This window comes from Anomaloglossus baeobatrachus, chromosome 4 (genome assembly GCF_048569485.1).
Source record: "Anomaloglossus baeobatrachus isolate aAnoBae1 chromosome 4, aAnoBae1.hap1, whole genome shotgun sequence".
Classification (NCBI taxonomy): domain Eukaryota; kingdom Metazoa; phylum Chordata; class Amphibia; order Anura; family Aromobatidae; genus Anomaloglossus; species Anomaloglossus baeobatrachus.
Window position 1 is genome coordinate 43,427,736 of NC_134356.1, and position 25,652 is coordinate 43,453,387.

General features: G+C 47.4%; 1 protein-coding gene across 1 annotated transcript in view; it reads left to right on the top strand.

Moving 5' to 3' along the window:
* BLTP3B (bridge-like lipid transfer protein family member 3B) overlaps positions 1–25,652 on the top strand; it is a 122,053-nt gene that overhangs the window by 8,637 nt on the left and 87,764 nt on the right. Inside the window, exon 2 of the mRNA XM_075344278.1 lies at positions 21,075–21,237. Within this exon, the coding sequence (XP_075200393.1) occupies positions 21,075–21,237 (163 nt within the window). The remainder of the gene's footprint in view (positions 1–21,074; positions 21,238–25,652) is intronic.

The following is a 25,652-nucleotide window of genomic DNA, read 5'->3' on the forward strand; positions in this document are numbered from 1 at the left end:
CTACATGATAGAATTGTATTTAGAAAAATGCATGTCACCAGGATGGTCCGTGTGACATCCAGTTTTTCTCTCGCACCCATAGACTTGCATTGGAGTGACTCACGCGAGAAACTCAAAAAAAAAAAAAAAAAGCAGCATGCTGCATATTAGAATGCTGTATATAAGAGCTCACTGGTGGTGGTCGCAGCTTATAGTCACCAAATCTGGTGACAGGATCCCTTTAAAACGCTCCAAACAAAAAAAAGGCCAATTTTAATTTTTTTTTTTTTTTACTATTTCACCCCACTTGGATTTTTTCATTCATTTTTCAGTATATTATATGGTAAAATAAATGTCATCATTCAAGGTTGACCCACAACAAACAAGCTCTCATAATACTATGTTGTTGGAAAAATAAAGTTTATGGGACTTGGGGAAAAAGGGCAGGAGGAAAAAAAAGTGCAAAAAAAAAAACCCCCAAACAAAATATTGCTTGGTTGGAAAGGTGTTAATGTCCTCTTTTAAGAATAAGGCTGTGTGCCCACACTGCGTTTTTTGTATGCGTTTTTTTTTTCTTTGCAGATTTTAATAACTATGCAAGGGAAATTGCATCTCAGCAAAGTCTACGAGAATCCTGAAGTGCTGTGCACACATGGCAGATTTTTTTTCCTTGCAGATTTTGGTGCAGAAGAAAACTGCACCAAAAAATTGACTTCAATTTTTTTTCCTGCGTATTTTCCTCTATTTTGGATGCATAAAAAAGCAGCCGAAAAATGTGTGTTATAGACGAACCCTTTGGTTATTAGGCTATGTGTCCACGGTAGAATGTACCTGCGGATTTTTCTGCCTGAAAATCCGCGACTTTCGCGGCAAATCCACACCCGCGGATTTGCCGCGGATTTTGATGCGGATTTTTTTTTTTTTTTTTCCCCCCATTCAAAACCAAAAATCCGCACCAAATCTGCACCAAACAATTGACATGCTGCAGATTTTTCCGGATCAAAATCCGCGGCAAATCCGCAGCTGAAAAATCCGCAGCATGGACACAGCATTTCCAAAATGCCATTGAAATGGCTTGGAAGTGCCGCTGCTGCAGATTTTCGGCAAATCCGCGGCAAATCCGCGGCAAAATCCGCGCAAAATCCGCAGCGTGGGCACATAGCCTTACTGTCGCTATATATATAGTCATGTGATGTCACATGTCTATCTGTATACTTTACCATCGATTAATGGATGTTAAGTGGCAACTTCACAATTATAATGTGCCTCCCCTGGAAATAACTGGAGATTTCCAGTCCAATATTACAGATATTCCTATAAATATACACAGTATAGAGAGTAAATCGGACTCCGCAATGGCCTGTACATGCACAGTATATATGTCTATGGGTGTATATAGTATCATGTTTGCATTGATCCCAATGTAATCTGATACCGATGAACAGCCTGATACAGTCTCATTAATTTACTATTGAGTGTCTCTGTAAAAAGGGACAAAAAGGATGAATTCCCGTTACGTCACCGCTATAGAGTCACCTTTCTCTAGTATTTCCTCTAAGGGTATGTGCGCACGTTGCTTTTTACCTGCTTTTTACCTGCTTTTTTGCTGCTTTTTCTTCTGCGCTGTTTAATCCCAAAATGGATGTGTTCTTCTATTCAAGCAAAGTCTATGGGAATTTGGGTTTCTTGTTCACACTATGTTGTTCAAAATGCTGCCTTTTTGAGGCAGAACTTTGGTCAAAAACTCAGCTTTTCAAAGAAGCAACATGTCAATTGTTTTTGCCATTTGGGTTTTGCACTGCAAAGCTGAGTTTTTGACCAAAGTTCTGCCACAAAAAGGCAGCATTTTGAGCAACATAGTGTGAACAAGAAACCCAAATTCCCATAGACTTTGCTTGAATAGAAGAACACATCCATTTTGGCATTAAACAGCGCAGAAGAAAAAGCAGCAAAAAAGCAGGTAAAAAGCAGGTAAAAAGCAACGTGCGCACATACCCTAAGAGTCATCTGAACAGTCTCGCTGCTCCCATAGCAGCGGCATTGTAGTCTGTTCCTATAGTGAGATATAGACACAATGCTGTACATTGTCTGCATGCCATGTGTTTTTCTTTTTTAATCTTAGAATTATTCATGTTCTTCTATTTCCTTCTCTAAAAGGGCAGAAACAATGTAATAGTAACTGAGAAACAATAATGCTTAGTCGCTGACAGGGCAAAGGAAAGGGGGCGACCTTTGTGCAAATTTTGGTAATCGTCACCATCGACCCACACTATCTATGCTACTATCTGTCTTTACAGCCCCTGGATCTCCAGGACTGGGTTACTGGTTTTGTTCCTTTGCCCAAGGTTCTAGCACCCAGGCTGCTGTCTAAGCCCCCTCCTGGCATCTAGGACCCAGGATCCTGTCTGAATTCCCCCTCTGCTTCCGTTACGACCTCTCAGATCCATTTTCCTGTCTTTCCCCCCCCCCCCCCCCCTCTTAACCTTTAGGACCTGGGCTCCTGTCTTGGCCCCCCAGCGGGCCTCTAGGTTCTAGGTTTCTGTCTGAGCCCCATCCCTCCTGGTCTCTAGGAAATGGGATCCTGTCTGAGCCCCCCTTCCGGCCTATAGGACCTGGCATCCTGTCTGTCCTGTCTGAGCCCCCTCATCCTCCTAGGAACCAGGTGCCTGTCTGAGTCCACCTAGCCTCTAGCGCTGAGTCACCTGTCTTGGCCCCATGGTCTCTAGAGTCCTAGCATCTGACAGAGCTCTCCCGCCCTCTTGGGCCACGGCGCCTTACTGAGATCCCGCTGGCTACTAGAAACACAGTGCCTGACTGAGCTTCCCCTGGCTTTTAGGGCCACTGTACCTTACTGAGCTTCCCCCTCAGCTTCTAGGGTCACAGCGCCTGACTGAGCTTATCACATCTTCTGGGGCTACGACGCCTGACAGCTTCCCCAGCTTCTAGGACCATGGCACCTGACTAAACTCCCCGACCTCAAGGGTTATGGTGCCGGATTGAGTTTCCTTTTCTTCTAGTACCAAGGCACCAGACTGAGCTCCCTCTGTATCCCTGCCTTCTAAGGCCTCTGGCGCCTGCCTGAGGCCTCCCCCCTGCCTTCTAGGGCCTCTGGCGCCTGCTTGAGGCCTCCCCCCTGCCTTCTAGGGCCTCTGGCGCCTGCTTGAGGCCTCCCCCCTGCCTTCTAGGGCCTCTGGCGCCTGCTTGAGGCCTCCCCCCTGCCTTCTAGGGCCTCTGGCGCCTGCTTGAGGTCTCCCCCCTGCCTTCTAGGGCCTCTGGCGCCTGCTTGAGGCCTCCCCCCTGCCTTCTAGGGCCTCTGGCGCCTGCTTGAGGCCTCCCCCCTGCCTTCTATGGCCTCTGGCGCCTGCCTGAGGCCTCCCCCTGCCTTCTAGGGCCTCTGGTGCCTGCCTGAGGCCTCCCCCTGCCTCTAGGGCCTCTGGCGCCTGCCTGAGGCCACCCCTACCAATACTTGAAGCTGATATGATGTCAATTAAAATCCATAACATGCCACATGTTTTAAAGTCTTATTTGTGGAAAAATGGTGGGTTTCACCCAGATCTTGCACCCTCCGGTAGCCAGGCAGCTGACCTCAAAGACTCGGGTGCCTTTTGAGCTCCCAAAAATCTGGCACTTGAGCCCTATCTACGTGACCATATGTTAGATCCAAGAAAGATGTAATGTAGTGCATGTAATTTAGTAATATCTATGTGCACACACTGAGTTACTAACATAGACATTATGAGCATCTACAAGTGGATCACAAGTTCACAAAGTGTTAAAGGAATTATGCTCTGTAAATTTCCATACCATGTGGGCGGCCAATATGAAGTGTCTTTTTGTGCCTTCTTATCCATCCTCAGTCTATCTTCATTGTATCTTGGTGCGTCTGGCAAATGATTACCGCCTGTCAGAGTAATAATTGTAAAATCTCATCTTCATGTTAGTACACAGTTAGGTCTGCAAACCATGTCTGAAGAACGGCTAAAAGAACTAGGGATGTTTGGATTGAAAAAGAGAAGGCTGAGAGGAGACTTAATAGCGGTCTACAAATATCTGAAAGGTAGTCACAGTGCAGAGGGAACTAACCTATTCTCATTAGCACGAGGAAGTACAAGAAGCAATGGGATGAAACTTAAAGGACGGAGATTCTGATTAGACATTAGGAAAAACTTTCTGACAGTGAGGGCAGTCAGAGTGGAACAGGCGACCACGGGAGGTAGTGAGGGCAGTCAGAGAGTGGAACAGGCTACCACGGGAGGTGGTGAGGGCAGTCAGGGAGTGGAACAGGCGACCACGGGAGGTGGTGAGGGCAGTCAGGGAGTGGAACAGGCGACCACGGGAGGTGGTGAGGGCAGTCAGGGAGTGGAACAGGCGACCACGGGAGGTAGTGAGGGCAGTCAGGGAGTGGAACAGGCGACCACGGGAGGTGGTGAGGGCAGTCAGGGAGTGGAACAGGCGACCACGGGAGGTGGTGAGCTCTCCATCAATGGAAATCTTCAAGCGGAAACTGGATTAACATATAGCTGGGATGATTTAGGAAAACCTGCACTTGCAGGGGGTTGGACCTAATGGCCCTTGAGGTCCCTTCCAACTCTACCATTCTATGATTCTATGTCAATTTAGTATACAATAGAGGAATACTCTGGATGCGCTCCTATAAATCATGGTTAAGGCAGGAAAACAAGAAAGTGGGAATAGAACAAAAACAATGTATTACCATAATAATCTCTTCAGTGCTGAGAATTGGACCCCCATAACTGCCAGTCAACTTTTAAGGGGGGTTCTTGATCTGAAATGAAGGAGTAAGAGCTCTTTCAAGTATCATTATATTTGTAGATCTTCTCAATGTTGTATTGATAGGTTTTGTTTCCGTTGTCTCTACAATAAAACATTTTTAACTAAAATTGGAATTATCCTTTGTTTTATGGGTTAAAAAAAAAAGCCACAAAAAATCCATGTAAATTGAGTATTGTCACACCTGTAAAATTCCAATATGTCAGAAATAAAAAAAAAAGTTATTATATATTATATAACCTGTAAGTGAATAAAAAAAAAAAAAAAAGAAATTTTGCCAAACATTTTTTTTGGTCAACTCCTCTTCTACAAAGCTTGTAACCAAAATGGCTAATGTACCCCAAAATGGTACCGATAAAGCTACAGCTTGTTACGCAAAAAAATAAGCCCTCACATAACTCAATTAACGGAAAAATTAAAAAAAAAAAAAAATCATAAGTCTCGAAAAATAGCGACACAAACCAAATGATCATGTTTTATGAAACTCAGAAATGTTTTTAGTCACTTATAATAATAATAAAAGAAGTCTAACAAAGAAATGAAAAATTTCTGCATCAATAAGGGGTTAAAACCTAAAATTCTCCTGCGCCAAAATTACAAGGGCGGAAGAATTTGCAATCTGTTGAAGCTGGTTCACTATATATATATATATATATATATATATATATATATATATATATATATATATATATATATATATATATATATATATATATATATATATATATATATATATATATATATATAAATATTATTTATATTTTTATATAATATTATTTATATATATATATATATATATAATATAATATTTTATATATATATATTATGATATAGTGCGGCAGTATAATAGTCGCTGTATAAACCGTGTGGCCTCCCTGTGATGTGACCCTTGGTCGGAGTACTTGGTGTCATATCCAGGGCAGGCATTACTGCACTGTTTACTCTCCTGGTATAAATCTGTATTTTCCAGTGTTAATTTGACCTTTGGAGTTATGTAAGATTCACATTTCTGGGTGTGAACTGCTATCTAATCTGTTACTTTACATTAACAATAATTAAAATAAGGCTGGTTACTTCTTTTCTCTTTTTTTTTATTATGCTTGTATTGTTAAGATGGAAATTATTCCTCCTGGCTCCCATCTACATGCATATTCGGCTCTGTGGTGTTTCCATTCAAGACAGCAGTAGGTCTTAAAGAGCAAAACCACCAGGATTTTCCTATATAACCTAAAGCCAGTGCTATACTGGCTCTATCATGCTGATTCTATACATACCTTTAGTTGTGAGATCGGATGTATACTTTCTGAAATATAAGCAAATAAAGTTTGTGAAATGCACTGTGATTTGATTGATAGGTGCAACAGAATATCTTAATAGGTGGGTCAGGTTTTGCTAGTTATTACCGCGCCTGCCTGTCCTTCCTGTAATAATGAGACAGGGGGAGAAAGGATAGGCAGGCAGGGGCAGGACTAACTAGCAAAACTCGGTCCACCTATTAGATATTCTGTAGCTGCTATCAATCAAGTAACAGGGAATTTCACAAACTTTATCTGTCTATATTTCAGGAAGTATACATCCGATCTCACAACTAAAGGTATGTATAGAATCAGCATGATAGCGTCAGTATAGCACTGGCTTTAGTTTACTTATGAAAATCCTGGTGGATGGTGCTCTTTAAGGGGAACCTTTCATGTCCCCAAACCGCATTCACCTGTAGGTCTCGGATTAATTTGCAGGTTATTAGTGGGGTCTAAGAGGAGAACTTTTCTCCTTGCCAAGACTGACAAACCCATATCAGATCTTATACTTTGCACTGACGAGGGACAATCACCATGAAACACAGTGTCTGCAAATTGAGGTTCTGATCTGACCTAAATCCTAAGTCATATGAAAGGCTTGTTAAAGAGCCACTTTTGACTTTTGGGATTGCTACTATCAATAGGCGGCACTAGCGTTTGTCCCCTTCTTCCCTGATTCTTCCCTGATTCTTCAGGTTATTAGTGTTACAGTGCCGTCCGGCCACCCTACTGAGAGCGTGGCTACCGGGATTTAATTAACTATACCTTTGGGTTCTTTCAGTCGTAGAGGCGTGCCCGGAGTGGCGGCTTCAAAGGAGTTGTCCACTACTAAGACAATACCTTCTGATTCCACAAGTCTCCCCCAGGTAAAATAAAAAAAAGTCTATACTCTCCTTCATACTGGCTCCGTTCAAGCGGTGCTACGGTTTGCGTTTGTCACGTGAGCCACGCTTCCAATCACCACCTGCTTTTGTCTTCATGCCTTCGGACCAAATGAGTAATCAAGAGGAAGTGAGCGGCAGCCGCAGCACTCGCTTCCTGTTTGATTAGTTTGGCCTATAGGCGGGAAGACAAAGTCCGATCTGATTGGACGCATGGCTTACGTGACAACCACGGCAACACTGGAACGGCACTAGTACAGGAGGTGAATATAGGCTTTTTTATTTTACCGGGAAGAAACATGGAATCAGAGGGTTGTCCTAGAAGTGGAGCACCCCTTTAAGCATTCTTGACACTTTAATTGACACTTTGTGGGGAAGCGCATCTATGCAGAGTGAGCCGTCACTCGAATTCTGGGCTGGGATTACAGCTGCTTACGATACATTGAGCAGTACCTGTAGCCACTCTAGACACGCCTCTATGACTGAAATCCAGCGGCTCCAGGGAGGAATAAAGTTAATTTTCTCCCTATAGCTGGATAGCCGTGTAATGCTATTAACCTGCAGATAGTATTTGGGGTCTTCACACATTAAAATGTTCCATAGTTTTTGTCCTTTTTTTTTTTTTTTTTTTTGCTACTTTAGGCCCAAGGCTTTCCTATCTCAAAGGGGGAGCAGGGTGGTAAGGTTTACAAACAGAGGCGTAGTTTATAGTGGGTGCGGGGGTTCAAGTCACACCCGAACTCTGGAGCCTAGGCAGATATCTAAAGGTCTACTTTTGGCCTTTTATAAGAAGACCATGATCATTGGAAATCTTGTATTAAGACCCAAAAGCTCGAAATTAAGCCACTGTTAGCAAGGACTCTAAAGGGGGCAGGGGCTTCAGAGGAGTATCAGGGGGTTAAAGGCAGCAAAGTGGGGCACAAAATGGCACAGCCCTTTTGGGAAATGCATGTGCAGAGGCAGAATGGGGAGGGAATAGCAGTAATGAAAAGTGGCATGATGGAAAAAGAGAGACAACTAAGCGGGGGTGGAAGGGCCAAGGAACACATTAGGTGGGAAGGGGTTCTATTGATGCAGGGGGCTCCTAAATTTTACTTTGAAAAGCAGTCCGTGTCCTCCTTATGTGACATAAGGCCGATCCATTAAAGCAAAGAATGAGCCCCGTTACAGTGGTTCAGCAGGCTGTGGCAGCATTGGGGCCTCTTCTTATATTTTTGTAGGCAGCCCCTGATAGCAGTACTAACAGCCCTGCCTGTGCCTGCAGGATGAAATACCTTGTACGCTCTAGGCTTCAATGAAATATCAAAACTAGCCAAATTGCTCAAAACTACCTACCGATCCATTAAAGCAAAGTATGAGCCTTGTTACGGTGGTTCAGCAGGCTGTTGCAGCATTGGGGCCTCTTCTTATATTTTTGTAGGCTGCCCCTGATAGCAGTACTAACAGCCCTGCCTGTGCCTGCAGGATAAAATGCCTTGTAAACTCTAGGCTTGAACGAAATATCAAAACTAGCCAAATTGCTCAAAACTATAGTGCTCCAGTCTACAACTACGGGTCCAGTTTATCATTTGTATGGTTGTTTTAACAACTAGAGTACTTTTGCTCACAAAGTTCATTTTTAGAAAGACGCAATTGACGTATTGGAAACCCCAAACCCTGTCCACAATGGCAAGATGTGTGTTTTTTTAGGGTAAGAGTTAGGATGTGGCTGATTTCAGATGCAATAGATTGTGATTCTCTGTTGCTGACACCCTAAAGACAGGAAGACCACATGTTTTTAAAAGAAAGTGAAAGCAGAAACAGTCAAATAGTCCCAAGGCGGGCGGGAAGCTTACTGTGTAGATCTATGTGATTAGTACATACTTCTTCATTTGTTTTCTATATTAACTGCAAGTAGAAAAACACATCTGTAATATATATTTTTTGTTAAAGGAATTCTTCAGTAAGATCAAACACTCCAAACTGAAAATATGGACATGTAGGTCTTTAAAAGCTGAATCCATTGACACCTTCTTAACTTCTATCTGTTGCTGCATTCCTGAGAAATTAGTATTTTAGGGAATATCCAAAAGAGACATTAAAGAGGTTATCCACTATGTCAATGTAAGGGGGTGCTGGGCTCGACCCACTCCAGACCTGCAGATTGGCTGTAACGTGTATTCTTACTGTTTCACTGTGTAATTGCATTTTGTAAAGTGGCCACAAAATGGCCACGGGGTGCTCGGCTGCTTCCCTGGTGCTGTTGGGCAGTAAGGGGTTAGTAGGGTGCAGAAATGGGGACAAAAAGGAAACCCCAGGAAGCAAAGGGCAGGAGAGGGCCCGAAAGTGAGACAGATACCACACCTGTGGCAGGTGTGAAGTTAAGCCCTGATTAGAGTAGATTAAGGTACCGTCACACTAAGCGACGCTCCAGCGTTCCCACCAGCGATTTGACCTGGCAGGGATCGCTGGAGCGTCGCTACATGGTCGCTGGTGAGCTGTCAAACAGACAGATCTCCACAGCGATCAGAGATCAGCCTCCAGCGACCCGTGTAACGACGCTGTGCTTCGTAACCATGGTACACATCGGGTTACTAAGCAAACCGCTTTGCTTATAGTTACCCGATGTGTACCTTGGCTACGTGTGCAGGGAGCCGGTTTCTAGAAGCAGTGGACGCTGGTAACCAAGGTAAATATCGGGTAACCAAGCAAAGGTTTTGCTTGGTTACCAGATGTGTACCTTGGTTACCAGCGTCCACAGAAGCCGGCTCCCTGCACTTTAAGATCCTTGCTCTCTCGCTGTCAAACACAGCAGTGTGTGCTTCACAGCGGGAGAGCAACGACCGGCGACCTCACAGCAGGGGCCAGGTTGTTGCTGGATGTCACACACAGCGACATCACTAGCAAGATCGCTGTTGCATCACAAAAACCGGGACTCAGCAGCGATGTCGCTTAGTGAGATATGGCCTTAAGGGTCAATCCTGGACCGGTGGACACGTGGGATCCTGGAATCAGAGGATTGTGTTTTAACTATGTCCCCTTCTGTGGGGTAAAGTCCAACCAGTTGGGAAGGCGACCGTTCCCCCTGCTTCTGTTGCCCAACGAACCCCTTTGGCAGCCGAAGGTCAGTTGCACACCCTCTGGAGTAGGGTAGGTCTGGTCCTGGCCAGAAGCAGGAGTCCGAGGAAGAGTATGCTGTGGAGCCTTACAGGAAGAATGCAAGTCCCTGTGGGTGGGATGAAGGGGTTCAGGAGACTGAATTATCCGGACTCTGCACATGTGACGCTAGCCAGGGGGATGAGGGGTCTGGGAGAGCCTGAAGATACCCGGGCGCCAGGGAAGCGGCCGGCCGCCAAAATATACTGTGTAACAGTAGATGTGGCATTAGTGAGGAACCCCTCTGGCCAATCAGACATTGATGACCTATCCTAAGGATAGGCCATCAAGGTAAAAGTAGTAGGCAACCCCTGTTAAGTGCTCTTGGTGTGACATAGCACTTCCCAAGTCTCTACCTCCCACATGTTGTTTCCATGCCTACTACCAGCATTTTTAGCATGATTGATTCCTTAGCGTACCGTCTGTGAGACATCAGGAGGCAGGCAAGAAAATAAGACCATGACCTATCAATGAAGCTAAATAGACTCGTGCTTGGCATGGAAATATAACTGGAGGCATAGGCCTGGGAAATGCTCCGTCACACCCAGAGCACTTAGTGTCTCTTATTTTTATGTAATTTAAAAATGATTTTTCAGGAATGCAGCAACAGATAAAAGATATAAAGGTGTCAATGGATTTAGCTGTCAAATACCTGCAGGTCCATATATACAGTTGAGGGGGGTGAGGGGGGTTTGATCTTAATGGCAGATTCCTTTTTAAGGAGGGTGTCTATGATATAAGCAAAAACATGGCTATTTTCATTAAGAGACTGTCATCCCTGTCCTTGGACTGTTTGGTATTGTTGCTTAGTTCTTATGATGGGGAATGAAGCTACACTGCAGTACCATATGCAACCTGTGCACAGGGGTGGCACTGTTTTAGGAAGAAAGCAGCCATGTTTTGTAATCCTGTGTATCTACAGACTGATGCACCTCTCTATTCAGTACCTCTATAATTTTCCCTTGTTTACAGCTTTTCGTTGGAGAGTTTTGTGGTGTGGACTTTGGCTGCGACCGGTATCTACATTAGGTGAAACGGATTTTTGTATCCATGACTACTGTTCTTGGAAAACGTGTAAATCTGTTTCCACCTGCGGCCGCACCAACAGCTATGTGCCTTTTATTCCCAGTGTATTACATCTGTATATCCTAAAAGCTCAAAATTCCTAAAAACTGCCTTTGATGCTTACAGCATCCAATCACAGCACAGCTTTAATATTTTCAGGGCCTTTTTTTTATTTACTTTATATTTTTTGTTGCTGGCTACAATGACTGTTTTCCATTAGCGCTAGGGTCCCCAACCTGTGGCACATGTAGCTGGCGAGGCCGTGATGTGTGGCTCGCATGGTGGTACTCGTAACTATTGATGAGGGGGCACTACCATGCTCGGGTGCTCAGTACTAGTAACTAGTGATGAGTGGGCACTACCATGCACGTGTGCTCAGTACTCGTAACTAGTGACGAGCGGGCGCTACCATGCTCAGGTGCTCAGTACTCGTAACTAGTGATGAGCTTGTGGCTGGCGAGGCCGTGATGTGTGGCTCGCATGGTCGTACTTGTAACTAGTGATGAACGGGCACTACCATGCTCGGGTACTCAGTACTGGTAACTAGTGATGAGCAGGCACTACCATGCTCGGGTGCTCAGAACTCGTAACTAGTGATGAGCAGGCACTACCATGCTCGGGTGCTCAGAACTCGTAACTAGTGATGAGTGAGCACTACCATGCTCGAATACTTGTAACTAGTGATGAGTGAGCACTGCCGTAGTCCGGTGCTCGGTACCTGTTACTAGTGATGAGCGGGCACTTTCATGCTCGGGTGATTAGTGTAGCACCCCTGAACCCCTCAGGGCACTACTAGGTACTGCATCCTAACTAAGATGCAGGGCCTACTCCCAGGGACCTGGAAGCCCACTCCCAGTGTTGGTACCAACAATACTCAAAACATCCCGAGTTTCCCACTCCCCATTAGAGATGACTGACTAGTCTGGGACCCAATGGATGGCCACTCAGAGGTGGAGCCAGTCCAGTCCACTAGAAGGCGGCCCGGAGGGGACAGACAGAGACTCAGTCAGATAGGAGTCCGGTAGTGACAGTTGAAGGGGACAGACATGTCTCCAGACGGGGTCGTGTAATGTGGCGCTCTGGACAAGCCAGGACATCACAGGTACAGCAACAACACACCCCACACCCCGGTTAGGAACATCAGAGTCACACACAAATCCTTGTTGCCTCCCTCCAGGGGCTGATGTCCACACCAGGTGGGGTGGAGCCAGGCGGTTGGCTCCAGCCACCGAGGAGTTCACAGTTCTGGAGGCAGGAAAAGGAGGGAGAACTGGAACGGAAAGTGAAGTGGAAGGAGGGGAGTAGTAGTGGAGGAGCAGACTGACCGTATCTGGGTACGTGGCCTGGGCACATACAGCAAGGTTGGCAGACGGTGGTGACCGTCTGCAGGCGAGGCCAATTGACGCACAACCGTAAGGACCGGGGTCGGGCGGTGGCCCGCTGGTACCGGACCGGGGAGCGAAGAGAAGCCAGCACCATTCGGCAGGGCCTACGGACCCCGACCAGGCTTGGAGTCGCCGTTAAACCAGTCAAATCCGTCAGCGACGGTAATCTCCGGGGTTTCCCAGCAGCAAAGACCCGACAGAAGGCAACCGCTCAACCGTGAAGGGAAATACAGCTACCGCCACAGCTAGAGTTCCCAGGGCCAGCGCCTACGGGCAAAAGGAACTCCTCTGGCAACTACACCGCTGGGGAGCGGGTCACCAGTGGGAAGCCATCGGGGGCCGAAAACACATCAAAGGTGCAGGGAGAGACAGTTACCGCCAACCTACCGGGAGTGACCGCCGCAGCAGTCTGTGGGACCCGTCCATCCAGCCGTTTGTTTTACCAGAGACTCCGTGTGCGTTACTGGCTGAGTGAGTACGACCGTGCCGCCTGGCACTGCGCTGCCGCCCCGCGACCCTGCACCTCCCCAACTCCTGCCATTCACCCTCCAGTCGCTATCACCGGGCCCCGGGACCACCAAACCCCCCTACCCACGGATGGGAGAGAAACACCTCAGCTGCTCCCTGTCATCGCTCCCGGGATCCCCGTCCAGAGCAGCGGTGGTGTCCCAACCTCACCACAAACTGTTGGTGGCGTCACGGACTGACTTCCCAAACCCAGAAATCATCCCATTTCACTCACGGGCGAGGAGCGCCGCTCGAGCCACCGAGCGGCAGCAGCGCTGGACCCGAGCGTGGTGAGCGTAGCGTTCCCTCCTCCGCCCGCGACAACAGCAGTGACCCAGGTGGCAAGGAGAGTTTTTGCTAGGGACGGTACAGCCAGGTACCTCTGGAACCCAAGTACCGACGGGGCACAGGGTCCTAAGTCAGGTGACAGCTTCACGCAACCTGACAAATACCTGCACAGTGAGGGGATCTTCACGGACCTCACTGACCCAAGAATCCGGAGGCACCAGCAGTAAAGATTGAGCCAGGGGCCAGAATAGAACACCGACCCTACAGGTTCGCACTGCCTGCCATACGGACGAGAGACTGCCAAAAGACAGTAAGGGACCCACAAATGCTCTAAGCTACGGGGTCCCATCCACAAGTGAGAGGTCCCGGGGAAAGTGACTACCACACCGACACTGGGACAAAAGGGACCATGGGTCTGAACCAGCCGTCCTCAGGCCCACAGCTCCACCATACTGTGAGTAAACAGAGGTTGTACTGCATCCCCACCATGTGGTCTCCCTTCATTCTGCGACGGACCCCTTAAATTCGCTCTCTGGGGCCCAGCCCTACTTGCCGAGGGCCTACCATCCCGGCTGCCGCCATCGCCATCAGCCCCAGAGGTACTAGACTGCAGCGGCGGTTCCATCACCATAACCACAACCCGCAAGTGGCGTCACAATACAAACTCTCTCACTCCCCTGTTTATATTCCCCATTAAAAAGCATCCACAGGGTCACGGAACCGGGCAACAGCCATTACTGTATACAACCGTGACACAGCACCCGCGTACATATACGGCCCGATACAGAGTACCTCATAGCCCTGGGCAACATGCTCAGTACTTGTAACTAGTGATGAGCGAGCACTACCATGCTCGGGTGCTCAGTACTGGTAACTAGTGATGAGCGGGCACTACCATGCTCGGGTGCTTGGTACTCGTAACTAGTGATGAGCGGGCACTACCATGCTCGGGTGCTTGGTACTCGTAACTAGTGATGAGCGGGCACTACCATGCTCGGGGGCCCGGTACTGGTAACTAGTGATGAGCGGGCACTACCATGTCCCCCATTGAGCTCCATTATACTCGGGTACTCGAATAGCCAGGCTGAAAGACTAATGTTAATGTAATGGCGCTTTCTGCTTTAAGAGTTTAATCCTACAATATTGTTGTTCCCGGGAAGCGGCTGATGCAGTGATTTCGGTTTATTTTCCTCATCTCTCAGCTGTTTTATTTATTTTAAGCCTGACTTGCAAAGTTTTTATAATTCCCATCTGAACTTCTTCAGCCTCGCTTTGTATTAGAAAGGAGGATTCTTTTTTTTGTAATTAGCGGTTTTCCTCATTAGCGGCTCTGCATAAATAATGAGGATGATGTCTTGTACTTTGGACGCAGCCTTTTCTGTGTGTGCAGTTTCCATTGTGCAAAAAAGTTGGTTAAAAAAAATATAAATACGGACATTTTCATGAGTTCAAGGTGAAATAGGCCTTGGCATTTACCCTATTTGTGCTGGATATCTCCTTGTTTGTATGAACTAAAGATGTGTTGTGTGAAGGGTTTTAACGGGAAACTGTCACCAGTTTTTTGCCACCTAATCTGAGAGCAGCATCATGTAGTGGCAGAGATCCTGATTCCAGCGGTGTGTCACTTACTGGGCTGCTTAGTGTAGTTTTGATACAATCACTGTTTAATCAGCAGATTATCATTAAATGACTACTTGATAGTCCAGCATATTCATGAGCTCTAGCAATTAAGGGACTGATCTACAAGACGTCTTCACTTCCAATACCAGCAGAGACCATCAGATCTAGCAGTTATACAGACAGGGCCGGATTATAGGCAGGGCAGGCGGGGCTCCAGCCCCGGGGCCTCCACCAGATTTTCTGCCCAGGGGCCCCCACCAACCTTAATCTGGCCCTGTTTGTATAACTGCTAGATCTGATGGTCTCTGCTGGTATTGGAAGTGAAGACGTCTTGTAGATCAGTCTCTTAATTGCTAGAGCAAATCAATGGCCATAGTAAAGGCAAGTGATTGGTTGCATTGGTCAGATGAGCACTGCAGCTAACTTTAGGGTGTCTTTACTTGTGCCGCCGCTCCAGCGCTCGTCATTAAACGGACAGAGAAACAACAAAGTTAATAAGTACCTGTCCTTTAATGAGAACTTGCAGCAGAATGTCCCTGTCTGCCTTTAGCTCCTCCCTCCTCCTCCCATCTCCATAGAACTTTATGAGCACCAACTGCCATCTCCTATCTCTTGCTTATTCCTGTAGAAATGATACAATATCTTGGAAAATCCATTAACACTTTGCAATATTACCTTTTGTATATTGTTCTTGTAGTTTGTAGCAGTATAAAATGTAAAATAACCTGCAAATTGAAGACTGGGTTGACAAACCGGATGATGATGATGTCATGTTATTTTATTTTTAAATGGGCAAGAAAAAAATGAGTACAAAGTTCTATCTTCCTGTTTTACTGTGTCTCCAGAAGCCATAAATATCACTTTTGCTGCCAGTGTGTTTGACCTACAGACTGGAAAGTGACAGGTTGAAGTGACCCAGAAAATCTTACAAGGCAAAGACTTAAGTGTTCCGTGCCGGCAGATCTAAGGGATGAATGCGAGCGATGGAAATATAGAAAGTGTATCGTTGTGTAAGACCTCGTTCAGACAGCTGAAACGTGAGGGCATTTTAGGATCCATGTCACAGCTGAGCTGCAGTAGCCAAAACTTTTCGGATCTTAGGGCGGCTTTGCACGTTGCGACATCGGTGGGGTCAAATCGAAAGTGACGCACATTCGGCGTCACTTTCGACATCGTACTGTGTAAATGCTAGATGATTCGATGAACGAGCGCAAAAACGTCATCGTATCATCGTTGCATTCACCGACATTTCCATAATGCCGGTGCCGCGACAGGTACGATGTTGTTCCTCGTTCCTGCGGCAGCACACATCGCTATGTGTGAAGCCACAGGAGCGAGGAACATCTCCTTACCTGCCGCCGGCGGCTATGCGGAAGGACGGAGGTGGGCGGGATGTTTACATCCTGCTCATCTCCGCCCCTCCGCCGCTATTGGCCGCCTGCCGTGTGACGTCGCTATGACGCCGCACGACCCGCCCCCTTAGGAAGGAGGCGGGTCGCCGGCCAGAGCGACGGTCGCAGGGCAGGTGAGTGCATGTGAAGCTGGCGTAGCGATAATTTTCACTACGCCAGCTATCACACAATATCGTACCTGCGACGGGGGCGGGGACTATTGTGTGCGACATCGCAGCATCGGCTTGCGATGTCGCAACGTGCTGCAGAACATCGTAAGGTCTTTTGGTAAATACCAGATCCCAGTACCTTGAAAATGGTGAAAACTTGAAACTGAAATGAAGGGAAATGTTTTGGTTTGAAATAAGAGCCATATGTCGGCAATAAGATCCCGTAATGGTGAACAGAAAAGGGCACCTGTGCAGGACTTATGTCCAGGCACCTTCCCTTAAAGGGGATGGCCTGGACTTACAAATTTGATGACCTTTGATTACTCACAGTAGGTTTGTGGGGCTTTGACATTCGGCTGAAATCCACTCTACCAGCAGATAAAACTAAACAATGACTGGGGCATTATTCAGCTGTCCCATCCATTGCTTAGTGGCCGCTACGAAGTGCTGCACTTTATCTCTCATGCACTCGAATGGTAGACCAACCAGCTGAAGAATAACCCATGCAATGTTACAGCCTGCGGCTCACTGTTAGAGTTTCCGCCTACTGATTTTAAGTCCCAGCAAAGAAGAGTGCTAAAAAAATCTGAGACTGAATCGAATATATGAAACCATCTACTGAACTCATTGACAAAGATTGGCTTCCTGGATTGACCTCCCTCTTCCATGGGTTGCTGTGCAGCAGAGGATAAGTTCGAGTGCAAAATCGATGTTAACACTCTCTAAGAAGCAGTGGGTTGGCGAAAGGGGTGGACATATCGTACGACTGTGTAATGTGGCCAGAGGGCAACAGTCGTGGGCGAGCTGGACTCTGTTTCCTGCCCCGCCACACTACAGTGTCTGTGTGTGTGTATGTGGTGACTCCATTTCCTGGACACCTTCTTAAGCCCCTTATTTTTCAGGATAATGATACCAGGCGAAATGTTAAAACCAAGGCACATTACTGAGCAGACAGCTTTGGTACATAAGAAGAAGGCAGCACACTTTTGTCTTAACTTCTGTATAGCACAGAGGAACACTCTTAGGGTAAGTTCACACACTGCGTTTTTTTGACGCTGTGTTTTTGTGCGTTTTTGGCTGCTAAAAACGCACCCGCGGCAAAAACGTGCAAAAAAAGCATCGGTAAAAACGCATGCAGTTTTATCGCGTTTTGGTGCGTTTTTCATCTCTGTGTTTTCCCCATGCATTGCATTGGGGGAAAAAGCAGAAAAACGCAGGAAAGAATTGACATGTCCATTTTTTTTTTTTTAAGCTCAAAAATACAGCTTAAAAAAAAAAAAGTTGTGCAGAAAGCAAAAATGAAAACTCATAGATTTTGCTGGGGAAGCAAAGTCATGCAGTTTTGAGCCCAAAAACGCACCCGAAAAACGCCGCAAAAAACGCACTGTGTGCACATAGCCTTAATGGCTTCCAGCAACGATAGCACAAATGGGGAAACCTCCTTCCTCTCTTCGTACGCGGCCACACGGGTCAATGTGTTAAGGTATGCCTACCGCACACGGGCACTAAGATTAGTCCTCTCGCTACGGCACCTACACTTCCGGGTCAATGTGCTTCTCTGGGTCCCCAGCCCGCTACCATAGACGGTGATTCTATACAACGGTTGTTCCCTAAGCTGATACTTGCTTGGGTTTCTGGGTAGGCGAATCCCTTCTCTGCCAGGGTCCCCTGTCACTTTTCCAGCTACACGGCCCTCCCTTCTATTGCAGGACTGCTTGCGCCCTCTTACTCCTATATTCACCTCTGTCGCCACTAATGCGTCTCTTGGTTCATGCTTCCTAGTACTTCTCAGCACCTCACTAGCTCTGTCAGCTCTGAACAGGCATCCTTCCCACTATTCACACTGTATACGCCACCTCTCTAACAAGGAAAATACAGCTTCCATATTGATTCATAATCTGCTTCGCCTCCATGTCTGGCTAGGCTTAATCCCTCACAAACCTGGGGGAATCTAGTCCTATTCAGGGGGAACCAGTGATCTTGTATGGCTGGTTTCTACACTGCGACTCAATCACCTTGACCCTTTTAACATATTATCTTTACAATACCATCATAGTACCGTAAACACATTGCACTCTTATGCTAATATCATTGGTGTCTTCAGGGGTACACAACCATGGGTCTTCACCTTTACAACTGCACAGGGCCCAAGAGATTAGGGGCCCATTACTACTCCAAAGCAGGTGGCATTGTGGATTTTGATGAACTTTTGGGCTGCTAAAGGCCCATATTTTGTTCTTGCACAGGGCCCCTTTTGCCAATGTCCACCAGAGGTTGGAGCTTAGGTGAAACCCAAACTTCATGGAACTTGGCACAGCCTTGACTTGTTGGTCCACGAGGGCAAATACAAGGCTATAAGAGGGAATACATATTATTATAATTAGTACAATAGTCTTTTCTCTTTTTCGCGGAGGACATGATCTATTTTCAGTTTTGGTTTCTGAACATCTTTGCCTAAATGAATACTCTAACGTATCTACTTGATGAACCAGTTCCTGTGGCTTATTTATAGAAGCATTTACATTTTATTTTTGGAAATCGCTACCTCCGATGTCTTTATAATAACTCTTTATTACAAAATGACATAACTCAAGATTGACATAAGAGTTATCGCTTCTGCCAAACCTGCGGTAAAGTGATGGAAACTACATTCCAAGACTAGCTAACGAGCAAAATCCAGTCGGACTGCATACCCATCCAGCTCATTGGCCAATACTGTCGAAATTAAATTTTGCAATGTAGAATTCCATATTGAGGGAAATTTTTGGCATAGTTCTGCAAACGGACAACTGCCTGCAGCAGGAGCCTCTCCCTTTTCCTCCAGCAGCCAGCAATAAGACTGTGGGAAAGAAAAGAGCAATTTGGACACAGTGAAGATTTTTTTTTATATAGGTGTCTCAGATTTAATTGTCCTCTGCGAAGGGGGCTCAAAGTAAAGTGGAGTTTAAAGGGTTTATCAAAATAGTTGAGCGTTGTAGTCTGCTTTTTTTAGGCATGGAGTGATGGACATGCATGCTCGCTAAATCTCTATCCATTCAAGGGACTATATACCCCTTTTTTAATGATTGGCTGGAGACACCAAGGATCGTACACCTATGCTTGGGATCGGTGACTAACAGCCAGATTGGTTTGTCAGTCTCCGCAAGGAGAAAAGTTTTCCCCTTACACCGCACTATAGCTTCTCATACAGCAAGATCAGATCTCATACTTTGCACTGACGAGGGACAATCATCCCAAAGCACCTTGTCTTTAAATTGAGGTTCTGATCTGGCATAAATCCTAAGTCATATGAAAAGGCTTGTTTTAAAGGGCCGCTTTTGACTTTTAGGGGTGCTACTTCCAATAAGTGGCACTAGAGTTCGGCTACTTCCTCCCTGAAGAGACCATTTAAAAAGAGTTGAGCAGAAAGGTTTGCAGGTCGCGGTCCAACAGTCTCGTCAGTAGTCCGTGACCAGCGGTCCACCTCCCCGAACTTATTACTACGTCTGAATCCCAGCCATCTCTACTGATTATTACATTGTGGGGGCCTACTTTTTCGAAATGGCACCATCTATGTTGAAGGTAACAGAAGATTCTCAGTGCTCTGGCTTGCAGCAATAGACTAATGATGAGTCCGTTAAACCAGGGTCTTGCAAACGTTTTTGCTCAGCTCTAGTGATAAAAAAATGTATTTAGTGGGAATATCCTTTTGAACACAGTTGTGCCTCCCATTGTAACGCCTGATCATAGTTTGGTGCTCTTTAAAGGAATATTCCATAAACCCAATCACCAGGATTTTCCTATATAACATAAAGCTGGGTGCTACACTGGCACTATCAGGCTGATTCTATACATACCTTTTAGGTGTCAGCTTGGATGTATAGATTTTGAATCACGAGTAAGTAAAGTTTTGTAAAATGAGCAACTTTTTGAGTGGCACCAGCTGCCAATCAGCTGATAGCTGGGGTGGGTTTTGATAGTGATTCCTGCCCCCTGCCTGTCCATCCTCTCCTTGTTATTTATGCTAATTCTATTCTAGAATTTTTACTAAGTGACAAGAAGGGCCTGTGCTGATGTCATACCCATGTGACCAGAAGGCGCGTGGCCTCAGCCAACAGAAAAGTAATGTTGCTTCCTTGTTGTCAGCTATGTTGGTTGAGGCCCCGCCCCTTCTGCTCACATGAGTATGACATCAGCAGAGGTCCTTCTAGTCAGTAAAACAATTCTATAATAGAATTAGCATAAATAGGGGGAGGACGACGGGCAGGGGGGCGGGAGTCACTATGAATACCCACCCCAGCTATCAGCTGCTGCCACTCAAAAAGCTGCTCATTTTACAAACTTTACTTGCTTGTGTTTCAAAACCTAAACATCCGATCTGACCACTACAGGTATGTATAGAATCAGCATTATAGTGCCAGTATAGCACTGGCTTTAGGTTATACAGGAAAATCTGGTGATTGTTGCGCTTTAAGAGTTTTTCTTGCTGTTCAAAATAAAGAGAATGCTAAAGTTGAGTGATCTATTCTGAAAGTTGTATAATATTAACAATTTTTTATATTTTTTTTTTTTTTTTGTTCTCTAGGTTCACAAAGAATTTGTCTCCTGATAAAATCAACCTCAGCACCCTGAAAGGAGAAGGTCAGTTGACCAATCTGGAACTTGATGAAGATGTTCTCCAGAACATGTTGGATTTGCCTACCTGGCTCGCCATCAATAAAGTGTTCTGCAACAAAGCTGCTATTCGGGTGAGTCCATGATCATTTTTACGTTTCGGAAGGCACCCAACACACACACATGATTGGGTTGAACCAGTTCTTGACTGGTACAAAAAATTATTCTTATATTGAATGACATATGTTTGGGTTTTGGGTGAAGGATTCGGTGAGTAGAAAGTTGAGTAGCAATGTGGAGAATTTTATAGAATGAATTTGGACATAGTGTTTTGGGTTTTTTAAAGCCAAGGGATAAGGTGATGAAACCCATAAAAAAACTGTGTACCAAAGTTTCTCTTTACCGTGGGCAAAGATTAGTTTTTCTACACGTGTCTAGCCTGGTCAGCCTAGTGTGGCACTCAACTTCTGTCCATTAGCCATAATACCTCTTGGTCTCCTCCAATGTAGTGTTACAAAAATGCTCATAGACTTAGTTGGTGCCGTAAAATGTCCTATTTTTGCTCTCTAGTTCTGTTGTAGTAGAGAGAACTAAGGGGGCTATCTTTTCACACAAGGACACCATCTGCTCCCACCATTTGGTCTTCATATTTGACTTGCACAAAGCTGATAAATGAGTGACTAATGTTGGTCGCACCCAGTGATATTGACAGGTTCAGCCTTGGCTGGTAGCTTTTCCGCTGATATCTGAGACCCCCAGTGAGATAATTAGACCCCCTGCCCCCACAATATACAGCAAGCTGTGGAAGGTACGGGTTCGGAGGCGGCACTTCAGGAACGCCGACTGAACTGAGAGAGCCAGTAGTCGGAAGCCGCTGGGTGCCATCTTGCTGTGTGTCGCTGAGCAGCTGGAGGCACCTGACGGAGGCGGCAGGGGACCCTAAAACCAATTGGAGGGCCCACACGCCAGGTATTACCAGGTTTTCGGATGGGTGGAGGGGCTGACAGTGCGGGGTCCTGCACTGCCAACGCACACCAGTACGCGGGTGGAGGCCTCCGGGCACCATCTTGTAGCAGGGTGAGTGGAGCGTACGACAGCCCGAAGATGCAGCAGGAGACACCGGGACTGCACGGGGAAGCTTAGTGTTAGCCTGCGCAGGTGGGTGGTGGAAGGATGCCAGAGGGAATAGACTGACGCCGTCCCTCACTGAATAGTGGACACCACCGGGACCCCCGCAGAGACCCACAGGCTTGCAGCTGCTGTGGCATGCTTTGTGTTTGGAGCGTCAGTCATCTGGGCCTGAGTGCTCCTACACCCCCTCTATATACTCTATCATACAAAATCTGTGACTGAGGTGTTGGTGTGTGAGCTCTACATTGGTTGACCCTTGAATCAGCGCTCACTAAGGGGTGTCTACTCGATTACACCGACAGGTTTGGCCGAAACTCTGTGTTGGGGGCGCCGGCCAACTGATCATCCGGGGAGATCTGAACCGGGCATGTCTGATTTCAGCCGGTTTTATATTTTCTTTATCGTTCCTTTATGGGAGACCCAGACCATGGGTGTATGCTACTGCCCCCCCGGAGGACACACAAAGTTACTACACTCAAAAACGTGTAGCTCCTCCCTCCTAGCATATACACCCCCTGCCAGCCAGATCTAGCCAGTTTTTTGCTTTGTGTCAGGAGGCACACACATGTATTCTCTTTGGAGAAAAGTTGATTTTTTTTTTTTTTTTCTAAAGATTTGGAAGAAAAGCGGGTCCACTGGACTCCCGGCATGTCCCTTCACACTCCCCTGGCGGCAGTGCTGTTAAGGTTGATTCAGGGCAGGAGCCCTTCATGCCGCGCTCCTTCACCATCCCTAGTGGCTCTGGCTTGAAGTTGGAGCCAACACGGTTCTCCCTGCCTTGCAGGAGACCGGCCTCCATCCGCAGCCCTTGTGCAGGACCCTGCTGGAAGGAGCACTGGACCCCCACCCCACCAGGGACTGGACCCTGCGTCTCAAAGCTAAGTATAGAGACGTTATTCAGAGGGTCCTTTCTGCAATGTGGGGCACTTTTAATGTGGGGGACAGTGATGCTTGATAATGCTGCTTTTACTGTGTTTCCGGCCGGTTCCACGTTTTTTTACTGGGAACCGCGCCGATGTTGCCTGATTCTCAGCCGCATGTATAACTCTAGGCCCCGGCTTCAGCCGCGGCCTAGTTTCGTTTCGTTCCCCTGCATGTCAGACATGCAGGGGGACGCTGCAGAGCCGCCCGCCGGCCGCTCTGCACAGGGGAGGACACTCCTATCTGAGGAGATGATTCCCTCCCCTGTACATCTCCTTCGCCCTCCGATTCCCGCTTCTGGGTTAACCCCCGCCCCCCCCCCCCTCGCTCTGGCGCCATTTTCTCAGCGTCTTAGTACACTGGACGGCGCTGGCTGCTCTGCAGCAGAGGGAGGGAATATCTGGCTGGGGGTCCAGGCTGGAATCTGGAGGGCACACATATAGCGGCCTGATAAGTCACAACCTCTGGTTGTGCACTTTTATTCACTCTCAGGGCATGAAGGAGTTAATTATTTATCATAGAATCTCCTCCTCAGCAGCATGTCTCACTCTAGCAGCAAGCTCTACATGTTCTGCATGTAACCTTATATGCCTGAACCGACACACTGTAACGGTTCTTATGTGGTGGATAGTGGCAAGATGCCTCAGCCGGGATTCTCCCCAGGCTGAACCTCTGTCTTGGGTATTCTAGCCATTCCAGACAGAGCCCCCACCTCTGCAGCATGTCACAGAGCGAGACTGCAGGCTGTTTTTATTATCCCCTGCAGGTAGTCTCGTACGGCTACACATGGGAGCTCATTAATGGTCCCTCCAGCTGCTCCGGTTCGGTGGCTGACCCCCGTAGGAATCTCCAGGGGTCGGCTGTCCCGGCATCGGCTGAGCATGCAGCCCCCTTCTCAGGGCGTTTTCTGCTTCGCTCAGCAAAGCTCACAAGGGTCTCTCCTTCTGGACTCAGACCCCGTCCTCCTGACAGGGAGACGCAGGGTCCCTTGTCCTCCCCGTCCCGCAGCTCCGATTACGAGCTGACTCGCTGGACGAGGAGGATGTCTCTACCACGGGCTCGGACGATCCGTCCGTAGGTGACGCAGATGCGAATGATTGGATTACGTCCATTATTCTTTTACTGGACCTCCATCCGCCTGATCAGGGAAGTGTTCCCCGCTGGCAGAAATGCATCAGTATGCTTTAAACATGACGAGGAGTGTGTTCTTTCACCACTCCAGTTTTCAGCCCGCTGCGTCCAAGCCCACAGCCTATCCTGCAGACCCCACAGCGGAGTTCTGCTGCCTGTCTCCCCCTCCCATCTGAGGTGGTCAAGGAGTGTACTCATCCGCCAAGGGTAGCCACTCCGGTGTCTAGACTTTCAGCCCAGATAGTTGTATCAGTGGCGGACGGCACCTCTATATGGATCCTACGGTACATTAATTTTGTACTGGACCTCAATCCGCCGGTGTTACCTTATCTAGGTGAACACAACGTGTGTTCCTTAACCTCTCCAGTTTTCAGGCCCCTGGGACCAGCCAGGGTCCGCTCTGATCGCTTCCCATGAAGCGTGATTCTGAGGACTGGATTTCCCCTGTCCACCAACGGTGGTCAAGTAGTGGGCTCATTCACCTCAGGTGGCTCAGCCCGGGCCGTTATGTCAGTGCCTGATGGCTCCTCACTTACGGTTCTGCGGTCCGCCCGGTTGTCCTTTGGGCCAAGTCGGTATGGGGAAGGCAGGAGCTTTCTTCCCCTCAGCTTACAGCAGTGCGGTTTTTTTTTTTTGTACCTTCTCTGCTTCTCTGGAGGAGATGCATCCTCCCACAGGGACTCTATGCCAAAACGGTTGCCTGAACTTACAGACTTCAGTTCTTTCATCCTATACCAGGTCTGCCATGCTGGACGCCGCACGGCGGTGATCTGGGCTCCCTTCCTCGCTATCCGCAGGCTCCTGTGGCTTCGGATTTGGAAGGCAGATGCCTCTATGGAGGTTCCCTGCTGGGCTCCCACTTGGTGAGACCAGTTCCTCGGAACCAACTGAGTGAAATTAAGGAAGCTCTTGGCGGGAAGTGTTCTTCCTTGCCACAAACCTAAACCAGGGCACCTGTCCAGGACAGGAATCAGTTGAGGTTTCGGTGGTTTCCGTTCCTCCGTCTGATCGTCCTCTAGCTCAGCCTAGGTCCATAGAACCAAATAGCTCGAAGCTGCGTCTTCAGAAGGCCGCAGGAGATGCTGTCACTGAGTCAGCTTCCTCCGAGCTATTTAGCCACGCCAACAACCTCCTTGGTCGGTGGCAGGCTCTCTCCACTGGCGACGTAGGGTTCTAACACGTCTCCGTTCAGTGGGGGCGAGACTTTATCTCCCTTGGCTACAGGATGGACTTCTGTCCACCCGCCAAACAGTTTTTCTCTGTCATCTCCTCCCTGCTCCAAGGCCGCCGCCTTCTCACAGGCCGTGGCATTTCTGGCAGGCCAATGGAGTAATTGTACCGGTTCCCGTCTGGGAACGGTTCTGAG